Source organism: Falco peregrinus, chromosome 1, assembly GCF_023634155.1.
Source record: "Falco peregrinus isolate bFalPer1 chromosome 1, bFalPer1.pri, whole genome shotgun sequence".
Taxonomy (NCBI): Eukaryota; Metazoa; Chordata; class Aves; order Falconiformes; family Falconidae; genus Falco; species Falco peregrinus.
In genome coordinates, this window is record NC_073721.1 from 58800080 (window position 1) to 58814831 (window position 14752).

The 14752-nt window shown below is 41.9% G+C and overlaps 1 protein-coding gene across 1 annotated transcript; it reads right to left on the bottom strand.

Moving 5' to 3' along the window:
* Window positions 1–430: 430 nt before the first annotated feature.
* On the bottom strand, window positions 431–10552 carry LOC101921098 (carbohydrate sulfotransferase 9-like). The gene is made up of 4 exons (XM_005231553.3): window positions 10476–10552; window positions 4466–4576; window positions 1935–2082; window positions 431–1499 (listed from the first exon to the last, which is right to left on the bottom strand). Exons 3-4 carry the CDS (start codon window positions 2026–2028, stop codon window positions 649–651), a joined length of 945 nt encoding a protein of 314 aa, XP_005231610.1. The 5' UTR covers window positions 2029–2082; window positions 4466–4576; window positions 10476–10552; the 3' UTR covers window positions 431–648.
* Between the last annotated feature and the right edge of the window lie 4200 nt (window positions 10553–14752).

Below are 14752 nucleotides of genomic sequence, written 5' to 3' on the forward strand. Positions count from 1 at the left end.
CCACCATGAACACCAGACCTGGTCATCAGAAGATTCTGAAGAGGTAAAAGGGAAACTCTGGCTGGGTTGCTGTCAACTGCGCTGCTTGAGGGAGGAGGCCGGTGGGCTGTGGTGAGAGCACTGCTGGAGGGGAATATAATTGGGCATTCAGTTCAAATAATGCAGCTTAAAGCATCTGAAGTTATTTGCTTCTTTCCTACAGGATCCATGATTGAGGCTTTTGCAGACAAAGAGTGGTTTGAGTCTAAAGCAGATTATTTATTACTTCGTGTGGGGTTTTCTAATAAATTTAAAATCATTTATAGGGAAAATAATGGTGTTCTAAAAATATTAGTTGTGAAAAACAACATTCTTCATCCTTCCCCTATCTCTTACCAACAACCCAAAATCTATCATCTATAAACAGTCTTCATGAAACAAACTTATACCATTAATGATCAACAGAAAGACAATAATTTCATGTAAGTACTGTACAGTACAACGGATTATGGCAGGGATTTGTTATAGGAGTTCTTAGAATGATAAACCCTGTCTCCAAACACCAGTAAAATCTCATCAGGATTCAGTTACCAACCCACCCGTCAAACATCTGTGAGGACAAGTTCAGCCTATTTTGTACACAGCAAACTGTTCTTTGTTTAATCTACGTTAGTTATGCAGGGAAAAATAATCCTTATATTTCATAGTATAGTTGAACAAGAAAAAATCCATTTGATACAATTTTTTTACCTTCTCAATTTGTTCTGAGTTCAATTGTCTGAGATACTCCAAGGTGATATCACCATTAGTTCGTTTCTCTGAGCCATACCTCTTCAAGCTGGGGTAGTGCAGGCTCTCTGGTGCTCCAATGACCTTCAGAACGTGCTCGGAGTCTAACGCAAGAGTTTCATACTTACCCAAAATATCATAGTGAATGTTGCAAGGATCACAGAGCAGAAACATTGGTTTCCAGTGAATGTCAAGAGCGTTTGGTGGTTTTGCTATAATGAAGTTGACAAACTCCTGGAAACTCACTTTTTCGGAAGAGTTTTTGTTTTTCCTGAACATTGCCCTAATCTCATTAGCGACAGTGATACTGTAGAACGGCTCCGAGTGCAGAAGTTTGTCTCTGTATGCTGAAACCAACCGTTCCAAGGGATGTCTGGTGAACATCACTTTGGTGTAATTGCTCAGCAATACCTTCTGTGTGGCAGGAGGGTAAGTCGCCAGCTTTTTGATCAGCGAGGTTTGGTGGATGTGGTCATGCTCAATTTCAGAAGCTTCTGCATTCAAATCTGCTTGGAGAAGAAAAATAGTTCTCTTCCAGTTGGAGCATCCTACCTTGGGCACCTCACAGTAGATAAATTTATGTTTGTGCTCCACAAAGAGCTGGTTTGCTATGTGAGAATCCGGTTTGCTTCTTGATTTTAGAAAGTTGTTCTTCAAGCAGACGGAAGCCAGAGTGCTTTTGCGATCATTTTGAATCGCCAGCCAATCTTCAGTGGGATTAGGAAAAGCACCTGCAACCAAGGAAGACATTTGAACTGTTAGTGTGAAGTAGACTTATATAAGATCTTTGTGACAATCATAGCACTCAATCTATCTTCCTGCATACAAAAGCTAATGAAGACACTAAAACAATTGCTTTGTTTACTGTCACCAGACTCCACTACAGCAAAAATGCAATAAACTATCCTGCTTAGTGAAAAGTTTGTTAAAATGAAAAATTTCAACATGTTAGCAATATTACTCTAAGCAAGATTGATATTATAACACTTATGTCACCTGTTTTTTGTCGTGCTCTTCCTCTCATACATTGCTAAGATGACAGGGCCTTGCCTATTTTCATAGTATTGTTTATCATGTAGCCTCCAGAGTTACTTTCTAACGCATTTGGGAAAGGTGTCCCTGGTTCTAGAAAACATTAAGTCTTTGTTAGCAAATTCTTTACTCACCTGTTAGGTTTTTTTGTCTTTTACAAAAAAACCCAAAAAGAAATATCGCAAAAATAAAATTTGGGAGAAGGAAAACTAACACCTTCTGATTCATTTTATTTTCACAGGAAGGAGGATGATGAGATCTCTGAAGTGGAAATCTGCCTTTCTGTCAACAAGGAAATGTAATACAAGTTAGATTTTGTATGACTGATGTAACAGATATAACATGGTATTCTCTTACATAATTTACACTAGCAGAAAGACCTTTCAAACCATATAAAACAGGCTTTTCTATTAAGTAGAAATTTTCCTATGAAAAAGACTCACCACAATTATACTGCTAAATCAGACAAATAATACGACCATGTCAATATATTACAAAATTTCCCCTTTCTCAGAACAATGAACTATGAACAAATACTCCTCCCTTCTCATTTAAAGCCGCTGTTCTTGCCAAGCAAACTATCCCTTCACAATGTGTAACAATAACCTCACTTAGGATTACAGTTGTATGTTTTTTTAAAAATAGTTTTATTTGTTGGAGTCTGGGAGTGCAAAATTTTCTGCAACTTGCAACAGGCCTATCCATAAACCTATGATGCATTCAGGATGAGATTTTTCCCATCTTTTGCCCTGAAGCTTTCCACTGTGTACAAATAAATCAGTATTCACTGGAGGGGAAACTCTTCCACATTCCAGCAGAGAATCCCAACTACTAACAACAGATGAATTCTCCCAGTCTCTCTCTCCCAAAGACACCGCAGTGTATGTGTGTTTGCTGCCATTGCTGCTGCAGTGTAAGAGCCCCAGGGTGGTTCACCGTGGCAGGGAGCATACAGAAGCAGCAAAGGAAACAACAGAAAAGGAGATGTTCCATGTTCATGGATAAAAGGAGAGAAGGCCAATGCAGTCTGACACTCAGCATATTCCCTCCTCTCCTGTGCTCACTTGTTCTGCCCTCTTGCTCTTCCTGGAGAGAGCTCTCAAGTCCTCTGTGCATTTTACTGTGTTGTCCCCATTAGAAAGCTCTTCGTCACTTTTTATTTGAAGTAGCAAAATTAAGTGCAAAGCCATAACTACTGGCAAACACAACGTGCTATTTCTGTCCCATAAAGTCTGCACCATCAAAGAAGTCAAGCAACACTGCCTCTCTTTCACTTTTCAAATTTTCACCCTGAACCTGCTGGCAATGAAACCATCACTGCCTGGATTTCTTGAGGATGCAACTTCAACCTTTTGTTTTGTTTTTATAAAGATACAACAGGACTACTCTGGAAGTTATTTGTGGTGCGCCCACCCCCCCACCCCCCCCCACCCCCCCCGCAGTGTGGATGTACATGAACTCCAGCTGGAAACTCCATAATGGAAACTGGTGTCCTGTGTGTTCTCAGACAGCAGCAGGGACAGCACTAGCTAAACCGCTGAAAATGTACTTGCTCACAAGGCTTCTTCCTTTCAGGGCTGATGGTTGGTACATCACACATCTTTACCAGAATATCCTCAAACTCACGCGGTTAACAGCATTACTAGTTATTAAATCTCTCTTAGCATGGGTATGACCTGAGAAATGGAGAGAGATGACTGAGAGAGGTCACTATCTCTGACCTGCAAACAATATTATGAAGAAATCTGCAATCACATGTATTAACAATTTACTTGTGTTAACATTAAACGGTTACAATAGTCATTCAAACGAATGCAGAATTATTATACATGATGGCATGTAGCCAGTATTTTTGCATTTTCTTGGCTGCATAAGACCATTATAAAGGCTACAAGAGAAAATATGGGTTGATCTTTGGCCTTCAACCTTTTTTTCACTGCACATCAATTCTCCCCTCACTGCACCATCTATGGACTTCTAATGCACCAAAGGCTGCTCTCAAGGCCAGCTGAAGTCAGTCAGATTGTCCATTGATCTCACAGGGCCCGAGACTGAGTGAGCCCTTTTAATTCTTCTCAAAAGTGGTTTGAAGATGCAATCACACTGTATAGCAATTAAAATAAATACAGCACTAAATAATTCTGTACAGGGACTCCTTGTCAGAGTATGCCTAGGAGGAGGAGGTTGGGCTTCGTTTACCTTAAACGCTGTTGCCTCAGAGTAGTTATTATCATACCTGTCTCAGGAATCAGAAAATAGACTAATTTACCCTATTTAGATACTCTTATCATGTATATTTTTTAATTAAATTACTAGTACAGAATATAAGGCCTGCCAAAAGACACATTTCATGTTGAAACATGTCAATGAATCACCAGAGGGATATGGAAGAGACTTGCCTCCTTGGGGGAACAAAGCTGTTTATGAGCTAGTCAAACACTAGGAGACAACTCTGTTTCTAAGACATTTGCGTATCTGTGGAAGCATGAGAATCCTTATTTTAATGCAGGAGAATGGTCAGACCATAAAGAGGGATAGAATAAGCTCCAAGGTGACAGGTGAAATCCATCTGGACCCCTTAGAAAACTTCAAAGTGCAGACTGGCTGTAAGAGCTAAACCCACCCACCCACAAGCAAGGTCAACAGGAAGATTCACAGTGGCTACCTGAAGGTGAAGTCCCAAGGCTTTTTCTGAAGACGTTTTCTGATGGGAGACCCCAATATAGAGTTCTGTGTAATGCAAGGTCTCCAAAGATGAAAATCACCTAAAAGCAGCCTGAGGAATAGAAGGAAAGAAAATTCTGAAATCCATTTTGTCAGAAGAGGGACAAGTCACCCGGAAATAAAAAAGGTTGGAAAAAAAATCCAAAACAAACCCCACCTTTGTAATACATTCCGTGTCAGTAGATCAGATGAACTTCTTCTTTTATTTCTCCACTTATGTCTTTTCCAGATACTTGTAATTGTGTTGTCTATTTTAGATGTAATGAATTAATGCTTCTACTTGCATTTTACCTCATCCTACCTTCAATTAAACATGATTTAATGTGACTGGGTAACTACAAGGCATTCCTCAGTCAAGGTGTGGTGAGTCTATTAACACAACCACTCCACACTAAACAGTTTAGTTCTGCTGTAACCAGAGGGTAGCAGAATGGGCTCCCACAGGCAAGGTGGAAAGACAGTAGAATAGGACTCAAGGAAAGGGCAGAAATGGCTTCTAGGGGAAAAGTAACACAGCAAGGAGTCAGAGATCTAAATGTCTCTTTGGAACTAACATATCCCAAAGAGGGGAGAAAATACTAAGAACAAAATATAGAGCATTAATCTGCTGTGTTCTTGTAACACATAGTTATGGGGGTTTTGTGGTTTCTTTTTGTTTTGTTTTGTTTTTAATTTTTAATGAAGCATAAAATCTTCTAGACAACAGCCTTACACTGCACTGTTGTTTTTCGCTTGTTCTTCAGATCCCCTCATTATAGATCAACTATATGTAGCTATGGCTTCATATTTTCAACTCTGCATGTCTTACTGAATTCTGCAGATTCCATGAGAAATCATTTTATGACTCTCTCTTGGACATTACTAAGCAGTAAACCAGGCAGTGAGAGGAATGACCTGCACAGGACCCTTCCTTGCCAAACCCTTTCTGAAGGATTTCCGTCAGGTGATGAGGTTTGCTGAGGCCTGTCAGTTAGCTAGTGTTTAACTCCTTCATTGCTGTCCAACCGATTTGATGGCTTACTAGCTTCTTAGCCAAGACATGGTGCAGTATCAACTCAAATGCTTTATACCACTCTAATCCACTATATCAGTGTTACTACCTTAATCAACCAAACCCAAACAAAAACTGCAAGTCAGTTTGGTGAGATCCATTTCCTATAACATAATCCAAAGTTTCTCTGTGAGAGCAACCAGAACAATTGCTCAAGCCAAGAGTGGCAGCAAATGGGGAACAGATTATTGGAGAAAGCAACGACAACCATCTCATGTGCACACAAGATGGGGAAAAGGCCTGAAGCCCTCATAAAAGGAGGAATATTTATTGAATTCCAACAGATAATTCTACCATCTCCCTCTGACAATCTATTGTCAAGATTCTTTTCTTCCCAATATACACACTTGTCATAACAAACCCCCCAAAAATGTGTCACGTTGTTCATATCTTTGTTCTCAGGTTTGCTGACCTTAAAATGATCTTTCCATCCTACTGTTTTCTTCAAGAAATTTATACAATTTTCTGCTTTTCATTACTTTCAACATCCTCCTTTTCCATATGCTACACTGGGTATGGAGGAGTGGCTGGCAACCTACTTGCACAGGCTAGATCATTTGACCCAGAAGAGCTCTCTATCTCAATGATGAGATCATATTTCTCCAGAGCTTTCACAAAATTGTCATATGCCTGAGTTATCAGATAATTTTGTCTGTTAAATTGCTTTCTCTTGGTTCATTTGTCTCATACTTGCTCTCTACTTTGTGATACTAGACTTTCCGCAACCACCCCATATGGCTGTTAGCGCTCTGGACTTCAACTGCTCATGCCATATGTAGCTACACCACAAACACTCACACTTACCCAACCATCAACTTTGGTTTTGTAATGAGTTCCTTTTCCCCTGACCAAAACAAGGTCTAATATAGCATCTTTAGTACTTTTCCAATTAGGAAATATTTAGACAGTCCAAAGATGTTTTAATGATAAAGTTATGCGAGTACATGACCTAGCACATCACATTCAGATTAACATTCTCCCTCTCACCGTGCCGGTTTATTCATAGTACAGGTGCTGAAGGAGTAGATTCCATTGCCTTAAACGGGTATCACTGGTACATTGGTATGTCGTTGAATTGCTAAAACAATGGCTCATAATACAGCATTCCTTAATCCTTCTTCTGAAACAGCTGAACCATTGCAATTGGAAAATCAGCCATTTTTAAAGAAATATTTAAAAAAAAAAAATCTGAAAAAAACCAGTATTTTGATACTTTTAGAAAAAATAAGAAGCTCTGTAACTGGAAATGTTGAATAATGTTAAGTCTTTCTGTATGGCACCTATTACCCAACTACAGAAAGACATGTACACACACTCGTGTGTGTGTGTGTATATACATATATATATATATTTCTGATCTATATGCATTTGAATATATATATAGACACACATACGTGTAGTTCAGAAACACATTAACACCAGTTACATTGGCATATTATTTGCTCCAAGTAAACTAAGTAGATTGATAACAATTTAAAGTCTCGTGGTGATAAACTTACAAAGGTGTGTCTCAAGCTAATTTTTTGCCAAGGCAGACCTTGGTCACAGCTGGGCATATGGGGTGATCCCCTGCACCCTACTTAATGATAAGTGGGCCTTTCAGATTAAAAGAATGAAATTACAACAATACTTATTTGTGTTCCTGATACATTTGAAGCCAGAAGTAAAAAAAATGTACCAGTAGGGCAGCTCAGTGGAAGGTAGGCAAAATCTCTGGGAACAGATAACATTCTTGGTCACTGAGCCCCATTCTGTTCTTAAACCCTGTTAATCCCTTCAAAAAGACAACTGCAAACACATACACACCGATATGTAAATAGATATGGGAACACAGAAGGTGAGGGAGGGGGTGGTGGTGGTGGTGACATGTAGAAACCCTCCAGGAACAACCAGAATAAAAAATGAACAGGAAAAACAAGCTTTGCTGGATGCAGTTCTGAGAGTGCTGTTCTAACAGGGTGAATTGCGCCTTTAGAAGCAAGACCCTTCCTCACCCAGATCTGCAGCCCCCTTGTTCCTGAACAACTTGCTATGGACAGGAGGGAGGGAGATCCCAGAAACTGGAGTCTCGGCCAGCAGGCTGGCCTGCTCCACAAAGTGGAAAAGTTATTAGTCGATTAGGAACCTCCAGCAGGCTGCAGGAACCATCTAACCTGGGTCATTTTGCCAACGAGGGCCAGGGTCTGACATCGTCTCACTCGCAGCAGCAAGGGCTGAAGGGTGTTACATGGGAATGGGTACAAGCTCGGCAGAGAGACAGCATATGAGTTAGACTGGGGGCTGTTGAGGAGGAGGCTGGCAGGGGTGCCCTACGGAATAGCTCACTTCACAGCACTGAGGTGGGTACAAAGTCACAATTTCCAAACACAGACACCAGCTAAAACTCTTGTTCCCTGCAGTGGTCATCTCAGCCCTCCGTTACTGCATCAGATTTCTTTCTGGTCTCAGCAGTGCGGTGCTACCTCCATCATCGCCACCATCTAACTGCCTGTTAGTCTCATTACACCGCCTTCTTATGCCTGTCTTTCAGTTTCTCCTTCTCTGTTTCTTCCCACGTGTCTTGCCTTCCAAGGTTTTTCTTTACCTGTCATTTCTCATGCAGTATTAAAAGCTCAACTTTACTTTCTGATCAGTCACCTTGCTAGCCCCTGCCACCATTAGCCCCTGCTAACAAACAAACAGCTTCTGCTTTCTCCTCTGCTGCCCCCATTTTTGGAAGAAATTTCTGAAACACCTACAGAGCTATTATATTTTTCACCTAAAATCACTCCTTAAAATCTTTCTTTTCAGGGATGCCAACACCAGTTAGGCTGCCAGTGTGCTAAAACTGTTACCAACCAGCCCACAAAAAAGCAAGCAAAAGGAAGAGCCAATTTGGGGATGAAAAGAACCAAAGTGAGGAGGGAAAAAAACCAAAAAACAGTGTGGATGAGAAAAGGCAGCAGAGAGTCTGACAGAAACATTCCCAGAGAGGCAGGGAGCAGCAACCTGGGGAAAAGTAGCAGAGCCGGGGCCATGGGAAATGGAAAGGCTGTGTAGCCTGCTCAAACAGTGCTGTGGGAAAGGGAGGATGAGAAAGGGAGTGGAAAAGACGCCAAGTACAAATCAGTGAAGTAAAGATCGAGAACACCAAATTCAAGGCAATAAGTATAGAAAGGAATATGCAAAGCTGTCAATCAATTACCACAGACATTTAAAGAAGAACAAGATTAAATGCGCTGCAGTCACTCACACACTGGAGTCCAACCCTTACAAAGTGATGGAAATTGTCTGTTTTCCTTTCTGTGGTTCTAGCCAGGAAGGCCAGGGGCTTTTGATTTCGTAAGCATGGCCACTTCCCATTATATTTTCAGGGGGCAGCGAGGGACAGCTCTTCCCTGCAAGGCAAAAAGCTGGGAGCCAAGTGCAGTAACGACATGGCCAGTGTGGCAGGGGCTTCGCCAGCCCGGGTCCATCATCACCCTGCAGCGCAAAGACCTGGAGATGGTGGCTTGGTTCAACCAAGAGACCAGATCATCAGGCAGAGCCATGGTGACATCCGTTTGTGGGTGAGTCCAGCTCGGCAGGGCCATGGGGAGCTGGAGACCAGACCTGCTGCAACACTGCTGGGGCAGGAATGGGTGGTCCTGGGGTCCTGGCCTGTGGGCAGGGTGGGGGAAGCCCCAGGGGCTGGGAAGGGACAGTTTGTGCCCTGTTAGGACTTTTGGGGCCTGACAGATAATATGAGAACAAAGTCCACCCCCTCTGCTTCGTTACCTGGTAATGGGCTGTGGGGCTTCTTATCTATACGCTTACTCCAAACCCCCACGCACATATCAACGGCCATTTAAACCACTGCAAAACCAGCCACGGGAGAGCAACCTTCATCACTTTCTTTTAGGGAGTCAAGATGAGCGTAAGAAACTTGGAAATGAGGGAGAAAAGGGAGTACAAAAGAAAAGCCTAGAACATGGTGCAGACTTACCACGGTCGCAATGAATGGCCTTCCAGGCTTGTTTCACGGGAGATGGGGCCTCACAAAACCCCTCTGCTTTTCGCATTATGTTGATAACTAGGTCTCTGGCTTTTCTTTGTCTTACAGTTCCCTGCCATATTTCTCTTCCCAGTTACTGTTGGTAACAATGTTGCCCTTGTTGTTCAGGTCTACCCACCTTGTCCCAACTCTAGATCCTCACTATCCACTCCTGTTTGTCATCTCATCTCCCTGTGTAAACTTGATTCGTTCATTCCTGTCATTGCACACCAAACAGCAGTATCTGTCTGTGACATACTAAGAAGTTAGCAAATAGTAGCATTACACCCTGCAAACGGAGTGTGTCAAGTTGTGTGGAATATTTTGTTACGTTAAAAAACGAGTGTTGAAAAACTACTGAAAAATGTATTCACGTGGCATCCTAACAACACGTACAAAAATCATTGTCGGTAGTGACTCACTTAGCTCTCTTGACTGATCTTATGGTACTCACTCTAATGGAATAACTGACAGTGGCAGCAGGTCACCATCTTCGGAACAAACCCAGCATCAACGACGACGAGACCCAAGCCTGTCAGATTTACCTGCTGGCAGCAACAAAACGGTGAGACTCAGACATGCGGGGTGCCATTCCTGGCACTGGAGGAGAGTGCTCCCTAGCACAGCTTATCCCTGCTTCCCCTGCTCCCACCATCAGCACGGCCTGCCCAGAGTCTTCCACTCTCACTACCCTCAGTTCCACCTCCCTGCACCCCACTCCCCAGCAGCTCTCCAGCACTGAGTTCCCCTCTTGCTGGACCTGTATCTGCCAAGGCACCGGTGCTTTTCCCTCGGCCTCCACCCCAAGTGTGACCCCTTCTTCCCCAGCCCCTGCTTCCACTCCTCAGGCAAAATTTTAACCCAGCGTCCAGCAAATCCTCACCTCACCTCCAAAAGCCATCCTCGTATCGTCCCCAGTCAGCTGGCCCAGCAAATCCTGTTTTCCAGCTTCCCAAATGCCCATCAGTCTCACCCTGACGCTGCTGTTCAGCCTTCCCCATGCACCAGCCAGCTCTTTGCTGGTCCTGCTGCCAGACTCCTCCCTGTCCCCTCAGCCAGCCTCACAGCCCTCCACACCAACCACGCTTCCGAGCCCAGCTCATCAGCTCTGTCTCTCCTGCTTCCAAGCCTCCCACGCAGCCCCAATGCTTCTCGCTCTCAGCTCTGTACTCAACTAGTTCCAGGCTCTGCACTTCAGCTCCTCTAGCTATTTTAGTACCTCCCAAATGATACTGACACGTTTTCCTTTCCCTCCCACATCATTTTCGCACCACTCATCAAGACACAGTTTATTTCTGATGATTTTGTTCTTTGAATCTATTTTGCCAGTGATCCCCAACATTTCCCCCACCCAAAATCTTGCTCATGCTTGCCTTGTTATTTCAAACAGATGGCTTACTCCTCTGTGCCACCTCAGTCCAGCAGAGGTTTCACTGAGAATATACAAGAGGAATCCCCTTAAACTCATTTTTCAAATGCTTCTTCCAAAGCCTGCAATGTACCTGAACTCCTTAGAGGAAAGGTTACAGGAACCATTTAAGATAAGAAAAAAAGAGCACCGCTTCCAAACCACCCTTCATAAAAAGCTATAAACTATTTTTCCTCAAAGGCTTTTAAAAATTACCCTGGGGCAGGTATCTAGCATGGAAAATTTCTGCTTAAACACTTGAAATTTGACAAAATCCTATGCAGCTGCAAACTATTGAAATGAGAAGAGTCAAGATGCATATTACCTTAGCAAATCCAGAAAGTGAACAAAAGTCTCTGTCTCTTCATTTCAGGCACCAGAATCCTTGTAGCATCAACTTTTAGCTCTATGTTGAACTCCCCTGTTCTTAAGTGAGGAGAGCTATAGCAATGAAAAGTAGACTGCCAAAAAAATCCCCTGCAGATTCACTTCTTCATGGTGTGATGTCAAAAGCTAAATACTGTCTCAGTTTATTCCTTGAGAGATTTGATGGCAATTTCTAAATATATTTTTTAAAAAACAAACAAATCCCCCAAAATAACAATCCTGTGACAAAGAAATCTCTCTTTGGAGAGATTTGACTGCACTATGAAAATCACAGTAACATAAAAGCTAGTAACAATCCAATTTTACTCGCCAATCAGACAATCTCAGTGGAGTTTTCCCATTCCTCTGAGTAATGGTAAATAGAAAATAAAGATTCAGGTAAAGAAAGATCAGGCCAAAGAGACCTTATTTTAAGTTTATGCCTAGGTCTGCAAAGGGAATAGGGGAGAGGTTTTTGTCTTCTCCTTTCCTGGACTTAAAGGCTGGGCAAAGTGTTTCTGCATCCACACAGACGCTTTCCCAGGAGAGCATCTGGAACACTTTATATACGTAGTATTTGTCTGTGATTTGATCAAAAGCCCGGCTAAAAGATGCAAGTGTTTCCCTGTGAATGTTTAGGTTAGCATCTTCAGTGGCACATTACAAAGCAACGTGCTGTGTCTGTCTCTGGGTACAAAGAGCAGCATTTAACCACTCCCTGCATATGGTCTACAGCAGCTGTCAGGGCCTGCCAAGTGCTTCGACAGCAGCCTGCCAAGAGGCTGCCTGCTAAGCAACCAAGAAGGAGGATGGTTGGGAATATGAGGGTAAAGGTAATTTGGTTGAGAGCCACTGTGATGTGATAACATATATTATTTTTAGATGAGGAACAAGAGGAAAGATCAGTTCAAACCCAATGGACTCTATAGAAGGAGACTCCAGTAAACTCTGGGAACTGGAAGGTAAGTTCTCATGGGAAATGCGGCTAAAGCAAAAGGAATTCAGTAGAGTTGGCAGTTCCTTAAAGAAATGGTGTTGAGGGTACAAACACAAACAATCCCACACAGTAGGAGGATAGGAAGTATGGTCAGAGATCAACTTGGCTAAGCAACACGGTTTTCAGTGACCTGAAACACAAGAAGGAAACGTACAGAAAGTAAAAACCAGGTCAGACTCCCAAGGAGAAATATGAAAGAATTGCATGAGATGCTGAAACAAAGTCAGAAAGGATAAAGCACAAATTTAACTGTAAAAAGCGATGGACATAAAGGATAGCAAGAAAATAAACCTGTAAGGAAAAGAAAAACATAGCAATAGCTCACTTGCAGAAGGCTGAAGTACATTTTCCACCACTCTTCATAAAAGGGTGATCTGTAATTACATGAGTTATAAGAACCCATGTAAAATACGAAAAGAACAGGTCTGAGAATAATTTGGAAATACTGCAGTTCACCTCATCCTCATGTATGCCCCTACAGCAAGTCTCCAGAAGAGCTCTCTGTTGGTCACTGACTGTACTAAGTCTCCCTTGACCGTGATAGGAACCTACACCCCTGCACAGATACAGATGGCTATTTTTCAGGCAGCTGAAGTTAGGTGAAATTAGTCCTATCCACAGTGACAGTGGGGCCTGAGGAAATGCACATGAAGATACCTTAAGAATGGAGTGAAGCAAGCTCAGAGCTGTTGGCTTCCTCTGAAAACTCTCAGAAGCTGTGTGAGAAATGTGCGAAGAGGTGAACACAGTGCTCATATTTAAAAGCCAGGAAACAAGGAAGAGACCAGTTTTGGAAAAATACTAGAATAAATGAAAAATTAAATTATTCATAAAAGGTTAAAGACAGTTTAAAACAAAGCTATATTGCTTTATCGTTTTGGCATATTGGCTATTACTATCTGTAACAGGGCAACAAGTCTGCTAAACAGAGAAGCAGCAGATCATGTAATATGTTTTAATTTTAATAATGTTATTGCATTAACTCATAACATTTTTAAAAGTAAAGTGAAATTACTTCACTGAGAGTGCAAAACTACTTGGAGAAAAAACACAGAGCCACAGACTCTAGTTTTTAATCATCCACTGTGATGCTCAAAAAATATAATCAGTGAGATTCTAGCTAGGCCTGTTCTGGGCCAGGTAACGGCACAAGTCACTAATGACTTGGATAAAGGACCAATCCTTCACCCGTGTAGATAACAATGAGCCCAGGTAAACAGCAAACAGACTGCATGATATGTTAAATTCAGAATGCTCTTGCCAAATAAGAGAAATTATCTGTAGGAGAAAATGCATTGCAGTGTGCTTGTGTTTGCAAGTATGAAGTTCTGAGGGGGGATAATAGTTTGTAAAGATGTAGGACTGGCCATGACCAATTAGACAGCCATTCTGCCAAAAAGCAATTAAGAGGGGTAGCAGTCAATCACAAACTATACATGAATAAGTAGTGTTACACCACCTGTGTGCCAGAATGCAAACTGCATATTAGGAAGATAAACTGTTTTGCTTGTATGACACATTAAGGAATACCTCCTATTATATTTCTGGCTAGCACAGCAACCAGTGGCACTCTGTCCCGTTAGAGCAAAACTGTTTAGAGAGAAGGCAGACCAGCTGGAGAGAGTCCAGAGAAGAGCAGAGAAAATGGTCTATTGTCTAGGAAAAAAAACCCCACAAAAAAACCAAAAAACAAAACAAAACAAAAAACCAAAAAAGAAAGACTGAAAGAATTGGGGTTGCTCAGTCTAAAGAAGGGAAGGCCAGCTGAACACATGAGAATTATCATCTACATAAGTTACCTGTAAAGAGGTAAGGAGGCATTAATTTTTTTTAATCTGTAGTGGACAAAGTGATGGGTTTAAGCTATGACTGACATTTATGTTCTATATTAAGAAAATCTTATTAACAATAAAGATAATAAAATACTTTTTCATTTCTGAGGTACAGCTGATTCTCTCTTAGAGCTTCAGAATGCACAAGATGAGGTCTTGAGGTCTTTTCCAGTCTCTGTTTCTGTAAATCTGTGGTTCAACCAGTTGTATAATTTAGAAGCTCCACCTTTCCTCTCTAGAGAAGCTACATTTATCAAAGTGTCCACGCTAAATTATACAAAGCCTGATTGTCGTTTTAATATAGTCACTTGGAACCAGTGAAGCTGCTACTGGACTTACCACTGCCCAGATTGGCATAATGCCACTTTTTTTTCTACTGTACGTCCTTTTAGCTCTCATAAGAAACGTGAAGAGTTGTGGCAAAAGGACTGCTATCTTCCAGAGACTACTGTATCTGGTATTTGATGGCTGTGCACCGCTTTTCCAATATGCCAGTCTCTTTCCCAAGGATTCCTAATGGAGTCATCTAAGAAGCACTTTTATTTGATGAAGCCTGCCCTTC

Excerpts from the sequence above, each read along its gene's own strand:
- LOC101921098 (XM_005231553.3), bottom strand. The coding sequence starts at position 2,028 with ATGAATCAGAAGGTGTTAGTTTTCCTTCTCCCAAATTTTATTTTTGCG. Across the intron at positions 1,500-1,934 it reads AAGACAAAAAAACCTAACAG|GTGCTTTTCCTAATCCCACT; the intron begins GTGAGTAAAGAA and ends CCTTGGTTGCAG.